The sequence below is a fragment of the Nicotiana sylvestris genome, chromosome 11 (genome assembly GCF_000393655.2).
Source record: "Nicotiana sylvestris chromosome 11, ASM39365v2, whole genome shotgun sequence".
Lineage (NCBI taxonomy): Eukaryota > Viridiplantae > Streptophyta > Magnoliopsida > Solanales > Solanaceae > Nicotiana > Nicotiana sylvestris.
In genome coordinates, this window is record NC_091067.1 from 77,687,474 (window position 1) to 77,709,159 (window position 21,686).

At 38.4% G+C, this 21,686-nt stretch overlaps 1 protein-coding gene across 1 annotated transcript; it reads left to right on the forward strand.

Moving 5' to 3' along the window:
• The first annotated feature begins 15,425 nt into the window (after window positions 1-15,425).
• LOC138881201 (uncharacterized) lies at window positions 15,426-16,199 on the forward strand. The gene is made up of 2 exons (XM_070161410.1): window positions 15,426-15,786; window positions 15,871-16,199. Exons 1-2 carry the CDS (start codon window positions 15,426-15,428, stop codon window positions 16,197-16,199), a joined length of 690 nt encoding a protein of 229 aa, XP_070017511.1.
• Window positions 16,200-21,686: the final 5,487 nt, after the last annotated feature.

The following is a 21,686-nucleotide window of genomic DNA, read 5'->3' on the forward strand; positions in this document are numbered from 1 at the left end:
TATATTTACGGAAAAGGGCCCTTTATGTCAGTGAACTATGCGAATTAGGACACATATGCCCGTCGTTAATAGTTTGGCACAGATATGCCCAATCCGTCTAATACTTGTCCATTCATGCCCTTAGTTTAACGGAACCACTATCTTCTCTTTCTTAAATAATTAATAACCGTACCCAACCAAAATCTGCTGACCCCATCTGTTAGGGCCCGACCCACCCTTTTTTCAAAGATATTTTTTGATATATTATTTTTGTTTGATTGAGAAATTGTGTGATAATCATATTTATTTATTTGAGTAATTTGATAATCAATTTTTTTTATACATCATTTAGGGAAGTAATCCTACTAAAAGTAGTAATTGATATTTATTTATTATTTTTATAATATAATATTCGAATTAATTTGTGTTTTCTTCAATTATTTTACCATCTATTTTTATTTTTCTCACAATCTATTTGTATTTTTCATCAATACAAATACAAATAACTCCACGTTCACTATAACTTAACCTGATGGATCCATTTTTTTTTGTTTAGATAAGTGATCATTATATGATTGATTATTAGTTTATGGACTATTTTCTACATTAAAAATTTGTTATAAAATAAGTAATAAATTTTTAAAACATTGGTGCTTCTTTTCTATTTTTATTAATTAATTATTTCATAACAAATATTATTTCATAATAAGCACCAATGAGAAAAATAAAAATAGATGGTAAAATGATTGAAGAAAGCACAAACTAATTCGAATATTATATTATTAAAATAGTAAATAAATATCAATTACTACTTTTAGTAGGATTACTTCCCGAAATGATGTATTAACAAAAAAGAATCAACTATCTATTGCTCAAATAAATAAATATGATTATCACACAATTTATCAATCAAACAAAAAAATTATATCAAAAAATATCTTTGAAATAAAGGTGGGTCGGATCTTAACGGATCGCGTCAGCAGATTTTGGTTGGTCCGATTATTAATTATTTAAGAAAGACAAAATAGTGATTCCGTTAAACTAAGGGCATGATGAGCAAGTATTGGATATCTGTGCCAACTATTAACGAAGAACATATTTGTTCTAATTCGCATAGTTCACTGACATATATGACCCTTTTCCATATATTTTAATTTTATATGCATTTCGACATTGATACTATTATTCTTTTTGGAGCGGGAAACCTTTCTAGAGGGAAAAGGCCAAGAATGCCCCCAACCTATTCGATTTGGTTTTAATATGTCCTCCTTTAACCTATTGGTCCAGCATTAGCCTCATGATTTTCTTTTATTAAAGATGTGGTATTTGTATCCAGATATAACCTAATGTGAATTACATACCTCAACTCATATGAATAGATCTGACCTACCCATTTCATTGAACCCGAATTCAATAATTAACCCCCGCCTCAACTCCTTCATTATTCCTTATACAATATCTTTCCTGAGCTAAGGATTTTTCTCAACAAGATATCCAAAAACCAAGAACACTAATATTTGTGTTTGAAATGTATATTTAAGTTGATCTAACTTACCTTTTAGGCTCGCTCAACCCTTCCACTGTTATATCTGAAAGAGACTCTCTCTTAATTGGGAAAGGAGTAAAATTAGGGTTCAGATTTGGAAAGTGAGCTGAAGAAGTGTTTAAAAGATAAAAATGAGAAGAGTAACGTGGCAGTCTATGAGACCTTCAAATTTTACACGTGTGGTGTTAGCTGCATGAATCGAATCGTTGGGATTAGAAGTTAGCTTACTAAATGAAGGGCCTAGATTAGTTCTTACAAGGAGGGATATTGGGCTATTAGTTAGTTAGTGGGTTGTAACAAAATTAGTTAGTAGTGAGCTGTGTCATTTGGGCTTTATATTCCTAAAAACTGGACATAGGGGGCATGCAATTATCTAGTAATTCAATTCCCTCCTCTTATCTTTCGTTTCTCTCTTCTCTTCTCTCTTCTTCTCTCTCTTACTCAATCCTTCATTTCTCAAGTAACCGCCATTGAAGCTCGAGTTTCAAGCTTGGAATGTTAGTTTGATTGTACTACTGAGTTGTAACACATTTGATTTCATCAATAAAAGCTCGATTTTCTTTCCTTTGTTATTAAATTCTCATTCAAGTATTACATTTGGTATCAGAGCAATTCCTGGCCCTACAACCATGACCATTACAGAAACAAGATCGAAATCCATGGAAGACAGTCTAAAGAAGCTGGAAGCACAATTACAGAATCATATTATAGAGGAAAATAAGAAAGTTGAGTCTACAGATGCCAAAATTGATGAATTGGCAAGGAAGTTCGATGGGTTGATGGAGAAATTGTTGCCCAATCATGTAGGAATATTGGGGAGTGAACCAATGGAGATCCATCAACAGGGAGAACCGGTAAATAGCCTTAGAAGGGAGGATATCACTGTTGTTTTGACCAATGATCGAAATCACCATAACCACCATAGCAGCCCAATGATCGGAAGCATGGTACTTTTCCTATCAGTTAAGCAAAGGAAATGTTAGATGGTCAGAATTCTGTAAAGAAATCTGTAAAAGGTTCCAAGATGCAGAGAACAGTAAATTCAATCTCATTGGTGAATTTAAGAAGATAGAACAAAGGGGTACAATTAATGAATATTTGGAGAAGTTTGAGGATTTAAAGGCTTGGGTTCTAATTAGAAGCCCTACAATACCAGAGGAGTTTTTCTTAGAATTCTTTGTAGAAGGTCTAAAGGTGGATATAAGGTATATAGTGAAGATGTTAAATCCCTACAACCTAAGTCAAGCCGTAGAAAAAGCTAGGCATCAGGAAAAGGTGATTGAAACTTGGAATAAGAAGGGAAAGGCTCCTTGGGGTAGAGGATCAACCTATGGGAATCATCAACAAACAAACACTCACACTCCAATTTTGGGAACTAAGGGGGCATGTCCAGCAAATTACTCTGCTCCAGGAAACAAGGGATTTGATAACAGGAGAAATAATGGGTTGTGTTGGAAGTGTGGGGACAAGTATTTCCCTGGTCATGTGTGCAATCAGAAACAAATCAATGCCATGGCTGCTGCTGAAGACCAGGCTATATTGGAAGCAGTGGAAGAAGAAGAAACTGGAGAAGAGGGCAATTTAGACAATCAGATAGAGGAAGAAGTCATGGATGAGGCTATCAGCCTCACTGCTCTCTCTAGGACTGAGGTCCCAAACACATTTAAGCTAAGAGGGAAATCCAAGAAAAACTCAATAACTATTCTATTGGACCCAGGGAGCACCCACAACTTCTTAGACATAGAAACGACTAAGAAGATAGGGTGCAAGATTATAGAATCTACTCCTATGAGGATCACTGTAGCAAATGGTAATTACCTCATGAGTAGTCATACATGTCACATATTCAAATGGGCAATTCAAGGGGTGGAGTTTGAGGATTCTGTGAGGCTAGTAAGGCTAGGAGGAAATGATATGATATTAGGGGGGGATTGGATGAAAGACCATAACCCAGTATTGCTAGACTTTATAGAGTACAAGGTTCACGTCACTCACAAGGGGAAAAGAGTTGAACTCAAGGGTATTTACAGCCAAGGGGAACTTAAGAGCATGTCAGCCAATGGAGTTAAACACTTATTGAAGAAGGGTCAAGCTATTTGGGCTCACCTGTTTACTTTGACTGCAGAGGAAGTAAAAGATCAGGAGCAGGTACCTGCAGTGATACAACAGGTTCTGAAGCAATTCCCTGATGTATTTGAGGAGCCAACCAGCCTTCCACCCAAGAGGAACCATGATCATTACATTCCCCTGAAACTAAACACAACACCAGTTAGCATAAGGCCTTACAGGTACAAATTTTTTCAAAAGAATGAGATTGAGAAACAAGTAAATGAAATGCTAACAAATGGAATAATACAACCTAGTCACTCTCCTTTTTCATCACCAGTACTTTTAGTCAAAAAGAAAGATGGTAGCTGGAGATTCTGTATTGACTATAGAGCCCTTAACAACATGACTGTTAAGGACAAATTTCCCATCCCATTAGTTGATGATTTAATGGATGAATTACATGGGTCCTGTATTTACTCTAAAATTGATTTGAGGGCTGGTTATCATCAAATTAGAATGGGGGAGAAGGATGTGTATAAAACGGCTTTTAGAACATATTTGGGGCACTATGAGTTTAAGGTTATGCTTTTTGGTCTAACAAATGCCCCTACTACATTTCAATCCCTCATGAACCATGTGTTTAGAGCTTATTTGAGAAAGTTTGTGTTAGTTTTCTTTGATGATATATTAGTCTATAGTGCCTCGTTATTTGAACACAAACAACACCTTGAAAGGGTACTGGAGTTACTGAGAAAAGAACAACTATATGCTAAACTTTCCAAATGCTCTTTTGGACAGTCCAAGGTAGAGTACCTGGGACATATTAGTACTGGGGAAGGTGTAGCTACATATCCTTCCAAAATAAAGGCTATGACTAATTGGCATGTGCCTAAATCCCTAAAAAACTTAAGGGGTTTTCTGGATCTTACAGGCTACTACAGGAGGTTTGTAAAATCCTATGGTGTCATTAGTAGACCCCTAACCAGTCCGGTGAAGAAGAATTCCTTCCAGTGGTCTATAGAAGCTGACACTTCCTTCTCAGCATTGAATTACGCAATGTCTTCTGGACCTGTGCTAGCCTGGCAGATTTCACAAAGACCTTTATTGTGGAGACTGATGCTTGCTCAACAGGGATATGGGTTGTACTAATGCAAGAAGGCAAACCTCTTGCATTCTTCAGCAAGGCCCTTGGGCCTAGACACATAGGCTTATCTACCTATGAAAAGGAATACATGGCTGTGCTATCAGCTGTAGATAAATGGAGACACTATCTACAAGGAGGGAATTTTATTATTAGAACAAATCACCAAAGCTTAAAGTATCTGTTAAAGCAAAGGGTGACTACTGTCTTCCAATAAAGAGGTCTGACCAAGCTACTTGGTTTAGACTATGAAGTCCAATACAATAAAGGAACAGAGAATAGAGTTGCAGATGCACTATCTAGGAGAGGAGAAGAGGAGCCATCCCTATGTGCCATTACTACTACCAATCCAACCTGGATGGAGGAGATTGTACAAAGTTATGAACATGATCCTATGGCCTTACAGTTGATAACTGAGTTGATCACCAACCCCTTCAATAAACCAGACTTCTCCTTACAGCAGGGAATCATCAGATTTAAACAGAAAATTTGGGCGGGAAGAAATATTGATCTCAGGGCTAAAATCTTTGGGGTGTTCCATCAATCACCCTTGGGGGGGGGTCATTCTGGTCAGCAGGGTACATACAAGAGAGTTCAGATGGGGTTCTATTGGCCAAAGATGGAGGAGGACATACAGAAATGGGTTGCTGAGTGTGATGTATGCCAAAGGGTAAAGACTGAACATGTGCACTATCCGGGCCTGTTACAACCCTTACCCATTTCTGAAGGACCATGGCAAGATATAGCCATGGATTTCATTGAAGGCCTGTCTTATTCTGAGCACAAAAATTCTATTTTTGTGGTGGTGGACAGACTTACTAAATATGGGCATTTTATTCCTCTCAAACACCCTCACACAGCTAAGGAAATTGCAAATGTTTTCTTAAAAGAGGTGTACAAGTTACATGGGCTGCCCAAATCCATAGTAATTGACAGGGATCCCCTATTTACTAGTCAATTCTGGCAGCAGATGTTTAAATCCATGGGAACCAGACTCAACATGTCTATTGCCTATCATCTCCAGTCCGATGGTCAAACGGAGAGGCTTAATAGGTGCCTAGAGTCCTACCTCATGGCCATGATCTTTTACAATCCTAAACACTGGCTCAAGTGGCTTTCATTAGCTGAGTGGTGGTACAATACTAACTACCACTCGACCCTTAAAGCCACCCCATTTGAGGCTGTTTATGGTTACCTACCTCCTTAGATTCTCATGGGCTCCCTTCCACACTCCACTCACACTACTGTAGGGGCTACACTTGCTCATAGGCAAACTATGTTACAACATTTGAAGGAAAATCTACAAATGGCTCAAGCTCGAATGAAGTTCTTTGCAGACAAAAATCTGACTGACAAAAATTTAAATGAGGGAGATTGGGTTTACTTAAAGCTATAACCTTACAGGCAAGCTTCAGTAGCAGTTAGAAAAAATTTGAAACTCAGTGCAAAATACTATGGTCCCTATAAAATCATATAGAAGATTGGCACAGTGGCTTACCGCTTAGAGCTTCCAACAAGCTCTCAGATCCACCCAGTGTTTCACGTGTCCCAGCTCAAGAAACGCATATGACCTGATGTGGTGGCTCAGCTCCAACCTCCTAGTTGTGGACAAGATGGCCGCTTGATAGTTCAACCGGTGGCCATTCTCCAACGCCGAATCGTCAAGGTTAATAATGCGGCAGTAGTCAAGAATCTTGTGTAGTGGCCGAACCTGGGAGCTGATGAAGTGACTTGGGAAGACTGGGGGTACATCAAGGGCCAGTTTCTTGACTTTATGGCTCAACTCCGGCCTTGAGGACAAGACCGATTTGGACAAGGGGGTATTGTTATGTCTGAAAGAGACACTCTCTTAATTGGGAAAGGAGTAAAATTAGGGTTTAGATTTGGAAAGTGAGCTGAAGAAGTGTTTAAAAGATAAAAATGAGAAGAGTAACGTGGCAGTCTATGAGACCTTCAGATTTTACACGTGTGGTGTTAGCTGCATGAATCGAATGGTTGGGATTAGAATTTAGCTTACTAAATGAAGGGCCTCGATTAGTTCTTACAAGGAGGGATATTGGGCTATTAGTTAGTTAGTGGGTTGTAACAAAATTAGTTAGTAGTGAGCTGTGTCATTTGGGCTTTATATTCCTAAAAACTGGACAGAAGGGGGCATGCAATTATCTGGTAATTCAATTCCCTCCTCTTTTCTTTCGTTTCTCTCTTCTCTTCTCTCTTCTTTTCTCTCTCTCACTCAATCCTTCATTTATCAGGTAACCGCCATTGAAGCTCGAGTTTCAAGCTTGGAATGTTAGTTTGATTGTACTACTGAGTTGTAACACAGTTGATTTCATCAATAAAAACTCGAATTTCTTTCTTTTGTTATTAAATTCTCATTCAAGTATTACATCTCCATGACTAAAAGTATTCTAAAACGCTGGATATATTCTTTCGAATCTGCATACCCCGTGATTTGATCGGTCATCATGGATGAAATGATGGAGTAATATTATTACATCATTATTGGTGTCACGAATCCATAAGCAAGATGCAAGAGCCATTATATTTCTTTATATAAACCATAAAGAGTGATATCTCGGCTTCATTATCCCTCATACTAATCCAAAATGAAAATGTTTTGCCTTAATAATTGTTTTTAATTGCAATTTTTAGCCAACAATGTTGTAAATTTCTTACACTCTCCGTTTTCTTGGTTTTTGAATTTCTTCTAGACAAAAGTTTTAAGCTTCGGTGAAGGTTATTGTATGAAGAAGAAGAAGAAATTAATTGAGGTGGGGGTATTGTTGATTATAAAATACAGGTTCAATGAAATAGGTGGGTCGAATCTAGGAGTTGCAAACGGGCGGGTCAGCTCTGATACGGTTCGGGTCGAAGACGAGTAATAAAAAAAGGATAAATTATCCGACCCAACCCATATTTAATACGGATAAAAAATGAGTTAACCGGCGGATAATATGGGTAACCATATTATCCATGACTTCTTGAATATGATCTCTTTTGAGAGAATTCCTAGTGTCTCAAACTTGAGGAATCCCCAATTTGAGGCTTTACAAATGTAAAAGTTAATTCATTGGTTATCCATTAGTTAACCATTTTCTTAATGGATAATATGATTCTTATATATATATTTAACCCGTTTTTAAAAAGTTCATTATCCAACCCATTATTTAGTGAATAATATGAATGGTTAACTGTTTTATTTTAACCATTTTGCCACCACCAAGCGGATCTATACATATTTGGGTAATTTTGGAATTTTAAACCGTACAACACATAATTAAAATTATTATTAAAATATCACCACTTTTGGTTTATTTCAAAAATATCAAATTTATTTACCATTATAGCATTTTGAAATAAACCTAAACCCACAAAGTAAGGAATCAACTTTGATCCGTATTAAATTCACTTAATCCCCTTAACCTTTAAGGGTTGGGAAACAATACTCCACTCCATCTTTTGAATGGGAAAAGTAATCCCCTTGGACAATGTTTTTCGGTGAGTTTTAAAATATTTACAAATTTTTTATTTTTTCGCTTAAAGTTTCTATAAACAAAGCATTAACTACCTACTGTAAAACTTCTAATGGTGATACAATATTGAAATATGATATGAACTACAAGATAAACAAAAGATGATGAGTAGGATTGGATAAAATATCTAATTAGAAACACTCTCCATATTGCTCAGCATTCTTAAGTTATATGTTCGCTTAGAAACACTATCCATATTTCTCAAAATTCTTAAGTTAATGTTCACTATTATAATGTTAATTTATTCGCGAGTACCAACTTATTCAGACGCACCTCAAGTTTTGGCCTCTCTATAAAGCCGCCCATTCATTTCTCTCTAATCAATCTTTTGATATGGTAAAACTTTTCCCATTAACTAATTTAACACCTAACGTCACCAAAGAACTACTCAAGTGAAGAACTTAGTTGTTGAACATATATACCAGTGTCTTAGGGACCAATCACTTGTCTGTGATAAATGTGTACAAACTTTTGAGTTCATCTATGGTTGTGTGAAGGAGAAACAGAAAATATTGGAGATGCATTTATTTTAGGTGATGGTTTGTTTCTATAAAGAATAGAGATAAGAACCTAAAACGTGTAGGAAGAGTAACGAACATAGTTGTGTACGGGTAAAATCGGGGGCAATGTCTACCCCGATTTTCCGATGAGATAACGAAGGGGGAGCACATATCCGCAAAATTATAATCGAGGCCACAGACCCTTCATATCGAAACCTTAGAAGAATGAATGATATATCTGACATCGGTCATGGTAAAGCGATGCACCTCGGACCGAGTATAAGTTTTAAACCTCGGGAGACACGGTTAACAGTTATGCATGACAGATAGGGGACCGTAATACTCGCCCTCAACCGAATATCACAGCGCGAATCTCGTTCGATATCGATTGTGGATCAACAATTACCCGAAAACGAAGACTTTTACCTTTTTTATACTTATACTAGGACTGAAATTTTCCTACTATATAAAGAAAAAGTTTTTCCGTAGTCTAACAAATTGTAACACGTAATTCAAATCAATAAAAGTTTACTTTTGTCTTCTAGATACTGTAAAAAGCATTACTCACTTATTCTTTCTTCCTTCGCGACTGGGATTGAACCAAGGGTCCAATCAAGGACGAACTCACTGTTCAATCTAAGATCAGGCTTGGTCATAACATCGCAATTGGTTTGATCATTTATTTCATCTTTAACTCATTTATCTGTTATTCTTAATTATTCGTATAAAATTAAACCACGTATCCTTTAAACAGTGTACAAATTTAATTATTACCCAATTTTGGGGTAAACAGTTTGGCACCCGCCGTGGGGCTAAGGATAAAAGTGGTGATTTGATATGAATTTTCATAAGGCACCGTATTTTATGCTTGTTCTTTGAAATCTTAATTCCAGGTCAGCCTAAAAATGTCAAATTCTTAGTTGGCTCACTTGAATATTAATGCTGAGTCAGGCCATCACGGTAAAAATAATAATGTGGTTCCCAGTAATGATGTGCTTCCCACTGATCTCAACAGTGTCCCAGCTGCTGATCCGATCGATGCTAACTTGCAGGTGGCCATCAACATAAATTTTCCAACTGATCCCGAAAATAGTGTTCGCGGGGGATCTCGACCAACAGCTCGAGAAGCGCCCGAATGTGAAGGTGATGGGGTGAGCCTATGGCTGATTTTCGAAAAGTTTCAGGCTCATCAACTAGCAATAGTACAACTGCAGAATCAAAGCCATGCCCCCAACAGGGTCGAACCTAAACAATTCTTGGAAAGCTCTAGAAGAGACGAAAAAATTACTGAGAAACCGGGTGAAGCCGAGCACGGGATAACTTCAGAGGTGATGAAGATGCTCAAAGCGTTGACAAAATGGGTGGATTTGGGCTAGAAAAAGATTGATGCCAATGACAAGAAGGTGGAAACACAACTCCAGGGTCGATCAAATCATGGGAGCACCCCAGATATTGAAGGGACCGGATTCAAAAAAAATTCAGAAGCCCTTTTCCTCCAAGTGCGACACCAAAGTTGATCCCAAAGAGGTTTCGTATGCCCGATATTCACAAATATAATGGGAAAATATATCAAAATGAGCATATGATCTCTTATACTTGCACGTCAAAGGGAACGATTTGGAAGATGATGAGATCGAGTCGGTGTTGCTGAAAAGGTTTGGGGAAACTTTATCCAAGGGAGAGATGATATGGTATCACAACTTGCCTCCCAATTCTATTGCCTCATTTGCTATACTTGCAGATGCTTTCGTAAAGGCCCATGTCAGGGCCATCAAGGTCGAGACCAGAAAGTCAGATCTTTTCAAGGTCAAATAAAGAGATAAAGAGCTGCTCAAGGAGTTCATGTCAAGTTTCTAGATGGAATAGATGGACCTATCACCAAATGCAGGTAATTGGGCCATTCAGGAATTCACTCTGGGGCTCAATCCCTGAAGTTTCATGGCCTCTCAATAGTTAAAATAAAATTTGGTGGAGTACCCAGTAGTAACCTAGGCCAACGTCCACAACAAGTAGTAGTCGAAGATCAGGGTCGAGGGCGACTGACTCGGGTCCCCTTCTGGATCTATTTACCCTATCAGGACCGATGATAGATCTAAGAGAGCCATTAATCAAGAGCCAAGACCAGTTCAAGATCGAGATCAACCATAAAATGTGGATCGAAGGGAAAATGGATCCGGGCGTCACCCAGCAAGGAACGAGAAGAGAAGCGATCGGAGGCCTAGTAGCCAAGGCTTGATGAGCAAGAATGGTTTCGACAGGTCGCTCAAGAGTAGGGAGGCACCAAGATTATCTGAATATAGCTTCGACATAGACGCTGCAAGAAATGTGTAAGCCATAGGGCGCATCAAAGAGACCAAGTGGCCCCGACCATTGTAGTCCAACCCAGTTCGATCCTAACTTGATGTGTAAGTATCACGACACTAACGGTCATAGGACCGAAGATTGCCGACAGCTAATAGAAGAAGTTGCTCGCCTGTTCAACAATGGGCACTTCCGAGAATTCCTAAGTGAACGAGCCAAAACCCATTTTAAAAATAGGGACGCCAACAAACGGATCGAACAAGAGGAGACTCAACATGTGATCAAGGTCGAAGTCCCCCAAGAGCCAATGATAAAATGCACTAAAATATCTATTACGAGGGAAAACCACACTGGGGATTACGTCTCGGAGGGAGTCATTTCATTCTCCGATGAAAATGCCGAGGGCATCATACAACCTTACAACAACGCACTGGTAATATCTTTACTTATCAATAAATCTCGGGTTAAATGTGTTCTGATTAATCCAGATAGCTCAGCCAACATCATCATATCAAGGGTCGTAGAGCAATTGGGTTACTGGATCAAATTGAACCGGCAATCCAGGTGTTGAATGGATTCAACATGGAGTGTGAGACCACAAAAGGAGAGATAACTTTGCCGGTAAACACTACCGGGACAATCCAAAAAATGAAGTTCTACGTGATCGAAGGGGATATGAGGCACAACACTCTATTCAAAAGGCCATTAGTCCACAATATGAGAGCGGTACCTTGGGCCTTGCACCAGGCGCTGCAATTTCCCACATCGGGGGGAATCAAAATGGTCTATATAGAACAGCCAACCGCAATGGAAATGTTTGTTGTCAACGAAGTGATCCCAATGCCTGCAGTTTCAACATCGAGAAGAGCAGAACTGGCCAAAAAAGAAGAGATCAAATAGCAAGCACTAATACCGGCCTCAGCCAAACCGGAGAAATAGGAAGAACAAGGAGCGGACGATGAGGATGACTGCAGCATCCCGAGATTATTCATAACTCCCGATGACACTGACGCCACCAAATCAATGGTTGAAGAGTTGGAGAAAGTTATATTAATCGAGCATCTACCGGATCGAAAGATATACCTGGGCACGAGGTTAGCCCCCAAGCTCAGGAAAAAACTTATTGATTTTCTTAAAGCTAATGCCTATTGTTTCACTTGGTCCCATCTTGACATGACAGGGATTCCACCAGAGGTAACCACTCACAAGCTGAGTTTGGACCCAAAGATCCATCCTGTTAAGCAGAAGAGACGACCACAGTCCGAGATCAAACATGCATTCATCAAGGATGAGGTATCCAAACTTCTAAAAATAGGATCCATCCGAGAAGTTAAATACCTGTATTGGTTACCTAACGTAGTGGTAGTACCTAAAAAAGGAAATAAAATAAGGATGTATGTGGATTATAAAGATCTAAACAAGGCATGCCCAAAGAATTCTTTCCCTTTGCCTAACATCGATCGAATGATCGACGCAACAATCGGGCACGAAATAGTTTTCTCGATGCCTACTCCGGTACAACCAAATTCGAATGGATATATACAATCAAGAAAAGACTTCTTTCAAAACAAAATCCGGCACCTACTGCTATAACGTAATGCCGTTCGAATTAAAGAACGCAGGTGCCACCTACCAATGCCTAGTAAACCGGATGTTCGAAGAACAAATATGAAAATCAATGGAAGTTTATATTGACGATATGTTGGTCAAGTCTAATAGAGGACCATTTGAAACATTTGCAGGATACCTTCGACATACTAAGGAAATACAACATGAAGCTAAAACTGGAAAAATGCGCATTTGGGGTCAGTTCGGGAAAATTCTTCGGGTTCATGATATCTAATCAGGTGATAGATATCAACACCGACAAAATAAAGGACATCATCATGGTGGAAAACATCAAGGCAATTCAAAGACTGATCGAGCGTATAGCCGCACTGGTCCAGTTCATCTCGAGGTCATCGGACAAGAGCTATCGGTTCTTCTCACTATTGAAAAAGAAGAATAATTTTTCCTGGACTCCGGAATGCTAGTAAGGTTTGTATGAACTCAAACGATACCTATCGAGCTCTCCTTTATTGCACATTCTAAAGGAAGACGAACAGTTGTACCTCTACTTGGCAGTTTCTGAGGTAGCGGTAAGTGGTGTCTAATCCGGCAGGAAAAAAGTACACAATTTCCTATTTACTATGTTAGTAGAACCCTAGGCGATGCCGAAACAAGGTATCCTCACCTAGAAAAGTTAGCGCTCACCTTACTTAGAGCTTCCAAAAAGCTAAAACCGTACTTTCAATGTGACCCATATGTGTTGTAACCTCTTACCCACAGAGAAATATCATGCATAAGCCCGAGCTCTCTGTATTGGAAAAAAATGAGTTTACATATTAAAGTGAAATAAAGATGACGTGTCAAGACACATAGACTAGTCAAAGAGTTATAGCTAGCAAAGAGACACAAGTTGCAATAGGTACGAGCAAAGGCAAAGGAAGAGGCATGGGCAGATATTCAAAGGACTCGGCACCCGTACCTATTTAAGTCATTTAGGTCCAGGAATCAAGTGGAATGAATCTGACAATATATGAGAGTACAGATACAGTATTTAATGAGCATTAAAATATTGCATACGTTAGAGAATCTGTATTAAATACAATGATTGTGTAATGTAGCATTCAACGTCTTTAATTACTCATAATAGCCTTATTATGATAAGGGCAAAACGCATATCTCTCAAATAGCTATAAAAGGGAGATAACTGATCAATTGTAGGGACACAAAATACTATCTGAATATATTGATTTACTTGTTTTTCTTCTAATTATTATTGCTAGCCAAATTACTTTCTTTCATATATTCTTTTGATTATCAGTAACCCGAGTTCTTCTAAGTTGAAGCTTTGACCGAAATCCCATTTTTTGGTTAAACAAATGGTTCCGTTACCGGGAATCTAATAATCTATTCTCTTTTAGCTTAACTTTCCTTGTTGCATCAATCATGTTGAACAATAATGACAACATCCAAGGAAATCAAGGAAACCAACAACTTCAGGGAGATCCACAGGGTACTCACACCCCGGTCCCTTCTCCACGAAGCTCTCCTCGGCGGTCTCGTGAAGGCACTCCTAACGGATCTCATACAAATGGAAACGCTCAATTTGAAAATGTTGAAGCTATCGATGAAGCTTTGCAAAAACTAATTGCTGCTCAGGTTAATAAAGCTCTTGAGGCTTTTGCTAGCCAGTTACCTGCTGCACCAACCACACCCACTCCAAATAATAATACTTTGGAGAACCCTCGGTCCGGGCTTGTTAATTCAGGTAGTGGTGGAACCCCCAGCGAATCACACGAGAGAGAACCAGGTAACTTAGTCAATTCTATTTACAAAATTTAGTACTAACATTGCAGAAACAGCTCAATGAGCAAAGTGACCGCATAGAGCAAATACCTGGGGTGCCGCCCATAATCAAAGGGGTAGATATGGATAAATATTCACAGCAACCCTGGAAGCCAAGTGCTGCTCCCCTCCCAATTCCAAAGAAATTCAAAATGCCCGATATTCCAAAATATGATGGAACAACAGACCTACGAGACCGCGTGACTGCATTCACAACAGGCTTAAAAGGCAACGATTTGACTAAGCAAGAGATTGAATCAGTATTAGTCAAAAAATTCGTTGAAACACTCACCAAGGAAGCATTAAAATGGTATTCTCTTTTACCCAAAAATTCTATAAATTCTTTTGCTGAGCTTGCAGATTCTTTCATCAAAGCACACTCGGGAGCTCAAAAAGTCGAAAAAAGAATGGAACATATTTTTAAGATCAAGCAAGGGGACTCAGAATTGCTTAGGGAGTTTGTGGATAGATTCCAACGTGAAAGAATGACATTACCATGTGTACCAGATAACTGAGCAGCTATAGCTTTCACAAGCAATTTGAATGAAAAAAGCTTAGAAGCTACGAGGCGACTCAAAGAAAGCCTTCGCAAATTCCCAGCTACAACGTGGAATAACGTTTACAACAGGTATATCACGAAGTTGAGGATAGAAGAAGATACTATTCCACGACTTTAAAAAGAAAAGGTAAGTTCGAGACGTGCGGAGACGGAAAAAAGATCCGGTAAAAATAGGTACAAGCCATACATGAGACCTGCGGGAAAAGACTCACAATCAAAGCAGGATAATCAAAGGTATGATCACAGATCAAGGAATAGAGAGTCAGGTTCTTCATCAAGATTTAGAAACGATCGAAATACCTATGAGTCACGAGATGATGATAGAAATTTGAAGGCGAGATTTGGCGGTTATAGTTTCAACGTGAGCACTTCCGAGCTCGTAACTGTTTTGAGAAGCATGTGAGATAAGGTACGAAGGACAAAAGAGATGAGATCGAATCCAAACAGGCGCAACCCTGATCATTGGTGCGAGTTTCATAATGACCATGGGCATAAAACGACAGATTGTAGGTTTTTACAAAGTGAAGTTGATCATTTATTAAAACAAGGATATCTCACTGAGTTGTTCAGTGAGAAAGGTAAGCAAGCTTACATGAAGAACATGCAGGATCCCCTGAAGCCACCTTCTCCCAAAAGAACCGTCAATGTTATAAGCGGAGGTGAAGACATCAATGGCATATCATACACTGCAGCTAACAAAATTTCCAAAGTTACAATTACCCAGGGGAAACGGGTGCGACATGTCATAGAGGAAGAAAGCATTACATTTAATGATGCAGATGCAGATGGTGTATTAACCCCTCATAATGATACACTGGTAATATCTCTAATTGTACATGATACTAATGTAAAATGAGTTTTGATTGATCCAGGTAGTTCCATGAACATTATTTTGCTAAGAGTACTACGTGATATGCAAGCAGAAGATAGAATAATACCAAAGGCGTATACTCTATCTGGATTTGACAATTCTAGTGTTGTGACGAAAGGAGAGGTAACACTCACCGCATTCGCAGAAGGAGTCATTAAAGCTACAATGTTTCAAGTAGTAGATATGGATATGGCTTACAATATGATCCATGGATCCATGAAATGGATGCTGTTCCTTCAACCTTGCATCAAGTCATTAAATTTTTGTCGCCTTGGGGAGTATGTCAAATTCGTGGAGATCAACATACATCCAGGAGCATCAATTCTGTAGCAGATTCAAGTATAGAAAATGAAGGAAAATAGTAATCATAGAAGACAGTTGAGGGCACCACAACACAAACCTCAACTGAATAGGGACGAATATATATGGATTCAAGGCCTGACACTATTCAAGAACCAGAAGAAAACGAAAATATCAAAACAACAATTGAGTTGAAGCCTGTTGTGTTATTCGCTCAATGGCCTGATAAGAAAGTCTACGTAGGGGCCAATCTTAGCTAAGGCATAAGAGGTAAGTTAATTGAATTCTTAAAAACTAATATAGACTGTTTTGCTTAGTCCCACTCTGACATGACAGGGATACCACCGGAGGTAATGACTCACAAATTAAATGAAGACCCATCATACCCTCCTGTCAAGCAAAAGAAAAGAAAGCAAGGAACTTTCAAGAATCAGGTAATTCAAGAAGAGGTTCAAAAATTGCTAAAGATTGGATCCATCCGCGAGTTAAAGTATCCTAATTGGTTAGCCAATACTGTCGTAGTTCCAAAGAAGAATGGTAAGTGGCGAGTTTGTGTAGATTACACAGACCTTAATAAAGCTTGCCCTAAAGATTTATTTCCCATACCACATATAGATCAGCTAATTGATGCAACTGCAAGGCATGAACTATTAAGCTTTTTAGATGCATATTCAGGTTATAATCAGATAAAAATGGATCCGGGAGATGAAGAAAAAACATCATTTATAACAGACAGAGGGACTTATTGTTATAAAGTAATGCCTTTTGGTCTCAAAAACGCTGGTGCAACATATCAGAGGCTGGTTACTATAATGTTTCAAGAACATTTGGGAAAAACCATGGATGTTTATATTGATGATATGCTCATTAAAACTCAGCATTCGATAAATCACATATCACACCTGTCTGATACTTTTCAAATTCTGCGCAAATTCAATATGAAGTTAAATCCTGAGAAATGTGCATTTGGTGTTGCATCAGGTAAGCTTTTAGGGTTTCTTGTTTCTAACCGTGGTATTGAAGTAAATCTCGCACAGATTAAGGCCATTGAAGAAATCCCTGATATGCTTCAAGTAAAAAAGAAGTTCAAAGATTAACAGGAAGAATTGCAGCCTTGGAAAGATTCATTTCCAAATCATTAGAAAAATGCTTTAAATTCTTTTCAGCTCTTAAAAAGCAAGATCATTTAGAATGGACTGAGGAATGTCAGCAGGCGCTCAAAAATTTGAAAATGTACTTATCAAATCCACTAATGCTGGCAAAACCAAAGGCTAAGGAAAGACTTATCATTTACGTTGCTGTTTCTGAAGCATCGGTAAGTGCTGTTTTAGTCCGTGAGGACCAAAGTAAACAATCTCCGATCTATTATGTTAGTAAATCTTTGTTAGATGCGGAGACACGATATCCTCAATTGGAAAAGCTTGCACTTGCATTAATCATGTCATCTAGGAAATTAAGACATTACTTTCAATGTCACCCTATTGCTGTAGTAACTGCTTATCCCTTGCGTAATATATTGCATAAGCATGAGTTATCAGGTAGATTGGCTAAGTGGGCTATAGAATCAAGTGAATACGAAATCACATACCAACCTAGAACTGCTATAAAATCTCAAGTGTTAGATGATTTTGTGACTGATTTTAGCCAAGGGATGAAACTAGAAGTCGAAAAAGAATTACAGGTGTTTAATGGAGCTAACCCAGGAACTTGGACTTTATTCACTGATGGTTCATCTAACGTAAAAGGTGCAGGTTTAGGGATCGTATTGGTACCACCTACAGGTGAAACCATTCGACAAGCTATCAAATGTCATTCTATAATTAATAATGAGGCAGAATATGAGGCTATGATTGCAAGTTTAGAACTTGGTACGAGAACTTGGCATAAATCAGATTATAATAAAGAGTGATTCACAACTCGCAGTTAATCAAATGCTGGGGACTTATACAGCCAGGGAAGCAAGGATGCAACAATAATTGGAAAAGGTACGGGATTTGATAAGACAATTTCAAAATTGGAAAGTTACACACATACCAAGGGAAGAAAATGTTGAAGCAGATGCCCTAGCTAATCTCGCATCTGCGGCGAACGTGGCAAGTGATGCAAACACTTCAGTTATTCATTTGTTTCATTCAGTTCTCGACCTCGATAAGAATGAGGTAAATTTTAATAACTAAACTTGGGATTGGAGGAACGAGATTGTTGCTTTTTTGCAGTACGGTACCGTCCCTGGTGATAAGAAAAAAGCTCATGCACTTTGAATAAAGGTTGCTCGGTACTGCTTAAAGCAAGGAAATCTTTATCGAAAAATGTTCGGTGGTCCCTTAGCAAGATGCCTCAGACATTCTCAAACAGAGTACGTAATGAGGGAAATACACGAGGGGCATTGTGGGAATCACGTAGGAGGAAGATCATTGGTAAAAACCCTAATTAAGGCAGGGTATTATTGTCCTAAAATGGAAGAAGAAGCAGAGAGTTTTGTGGCTAAATGCGATAAATGTCAAAGGTACGGTAACAATATGCATAGACCTGCGGAGTTACTACATCCGGTCATTACACCATAGCCATTTATGAAATGAGGAATGGATATCGTGGGTCCATTACCACAAGCAAAAGGACAAGTAAAATATTTGCTCGTAGTCACTGATTATTTTACTAAATGGGTAGAGACAGGAGCATTCAAACTGGTGTAAGAAAAGGAAGTGAAAGATTTCATTTGGCGGAATATCATATGCCAATTCGGTGTACTAAAGGAGATCGTGTGCGATAATAGCCCTCAGTTTATAGGAGCTCAAGTCACGGAATTCTTTCAAAGTTGGCAGATTAAAAGGATTACATCTACACCTTATCATCCGGTGGGTAATGGGCAAGCAGAATCAACAAATAAAGTCATTATCAACAATTTGAAGAAGCGTTTAGAGGAATTAAAAGGTAATTGGCCAGAAGTGTTACCTGGTATTTTATGGGCATATAGCACAACCGCAAAAACAAGCATAGGAGAAACACCATTTTCGTTGGTTTATGGAGCAGAAGATTTAATTCCCGTTAAGATAGGAGAGCCAAGTACGAGGTTTACGCAGGCAACATAAGAGTCTAATGACGAAGAAATGCGTGTAAATCTTGATTTACTTGAAGGAAAACGGGAAGCTGTATTAATAATAATGGCAGCACAGAAGCAAGTCATAGAACGGTACTACAACCGAAGAGCACGCCTCAGATTCTTCAAAATGGGGGACTTCGTGCTCAAAAAGGTTTTCCAATCTATGAAGGCAGCTAATGCGGGTAAATTAAGTCCAACATGGGAGGGACCCTATAGAATTCATGATATTGCAGGTAAAGGAGCATATGAACTGGAAACAATGGATGGCAAAATACTACATTCACATTGGAATGTTGTTCATTTGAAGAGATACTACTTCTAAGGAATACCCACGGTCAAGTATCTATGTTTTAAAATTCTATTTTCGAATTGTTAAAATTTTACTAACGATTTTAGATGATAGGCAAAAAGCTAGCTCGTACTAAATGATGAGTCACGACCTACAAGGCACGTGGAATACATTAAGCTTCCCGGCCCAGGGTTACAAATATTCTGATAGAAGTTCAAAACGGGTTAAGCAGTCTTCATCTATAATCGCACCTCCGAGTCCCATATGTTTTTCCTTTTTCAGGGAAAGGACCAAATGAGAGGAATAATCAAGTGCTCGAGGCTTCATACTTCAACACTCAAACACTTGGGGGACTACATAATATACACATGCATGTGTATAAAGAAGGCAAAGAAGTCAAGTGCAGAGTAAAGGTCACGAAGTCACGAACTAAGGCCAAAGAAAACCTTACTATAGTTAGGGTAAAGGCTGTGTACTGAAACGAGTTATAAATAAAAACCTCGTATTTATTATTTTTTACTAAAATGGGTTATAAATAAAAACCTCGTGTTTATTATTTTTACTTTTTTAAATCTGTTACAAGAAAAACAGTTACGAGAAAGTTATAGATGTAATTTAAATACATATAAAGTGTTATTCAAAACTAGACAAGGTTCAAATAAAAACTTGTCAAAGTTATTTCAAAGAAACATGTGTGTTCCTATTTCTTTTATCGTATGTTAAACACCATTATGAAGTTGAGACGTCTTCTTCATTAAGTGACGAATATAAAAGGGCCCTCTTTTTATAAAACTTATGTTTAAATTAATTAGTCATATGTTTAAAAGAAGCATTTTTGAAGAATAAAAATGCAAATTATTCTGTAAGTCCTTAGAAATAAAGGTAAGAATAAAGTAAACAGAATTTCAAGATACTAACAAGAAAACTTCTTAATATTTTAAAAAAAAACTAAGTACGTGCTTAGTTGTAAAGCTACGAATTGTTTATACAAATGGCCCCATGAAAAGGTCTGGGGACTTGCGTTTCCAAAATAAACCCTCAAATGAAACCAAGGGTTTGATCACAATTTTCCAAATAAAACAAAGATATTCAAACAACTAAAGCCGGTCACTGAGAAGTTGAAGGTACTAAAGCAGGAGCATCAACAACAACAGGCTCAACTTGGGCAGGAGTATCAACAACTGCGGGCTCAACTTGACTTGCAGCAACAAGCTTGACTGGGCTTGAAATAGTTGGGATACCCGTATCGACTTCAACATTCATGGAAGCTTCGGCCACTGGAGAAGGAAAATTTTGAGTTTGCTGAGCTTTCTCAATAGTTTTACTGATTTTAGCCAACTCAGATTCCAAGTTGAAATTTTCTTGGCCAGCTTCAATTAGGGTATCACGGCGTGAATTCAAAAATGCCCAACTTACCTCAATAGCAGATTTATCTTCAAGGATCTCATAATCCCTTTCCCAGTCGGCAATCTCGTTCTTTAACTTCTTATTTTCAGCCAAGGCAGATGTGTAAGAATTCTAGGGAGAGGCATGGGAGCTTTCTAAAGCACGCACCTTATCAGAAGAAGCTCGAAGGTCTTCTTGTGCCTGAGTCAAACTTTGACAAGCTCCCCAGCGTAAGCTTCTTTTTTACTCAAAAGAGCCTTCAACTCTCTGATTTCTTCACTAGGCTTAGACAGCTGCTCTGAGAAGGAAGTTTCAAGGCGAGCTTTTTCTTTATCTTCTTGGTTTGAGGAAGTCTATTCAACTAGCAACTTCGACGTCAAAGCCCGTACCTACTGCTTCAAGGTACTCTTACTCTCTTCTAAATACTCTACATTAATTTGCAAGCTCTCAAACTGTTCCCTCCAATTGCACGCCTCTAACTGAGAATCACACCCTAATTGATCTGAGTGGACAACTCTTTTCATCATCTCTGTACCGATAAGGTTGGCCAAAAAAGGGGAAAAGGAAATAAGAATCCTCAAAGATACAAAAATTACAAAGTAAAAGGAAAAAAAGAAGGGGAATACCTTCAAAGTGGCGCGCACGATATCGTTCATCAGGGTCAAGGAACTATGACTCTCTAGCTTAGCTTTCTCAATTGGGCCAATTAAAGGCTCTAGCCATACATCTGCTTGACCTGATT

Excerpts from the sequence above, each read along its gene's own strand:
- LOC138881201 (XM_070161410.1), top strand. The coding sequence starts at position 15,426 with ATGAGATCGAATCCAAACAGGCGCAACCCTGATCATTGGTGCGAGTTT. Across the intron at positions 15,787-15,870 it reads TAATGATGCAGATGCAGATG|GTAGTTCCATGAACATTATT; the intron begins GTGTATTAACCC and ends TGATTGATCCAG.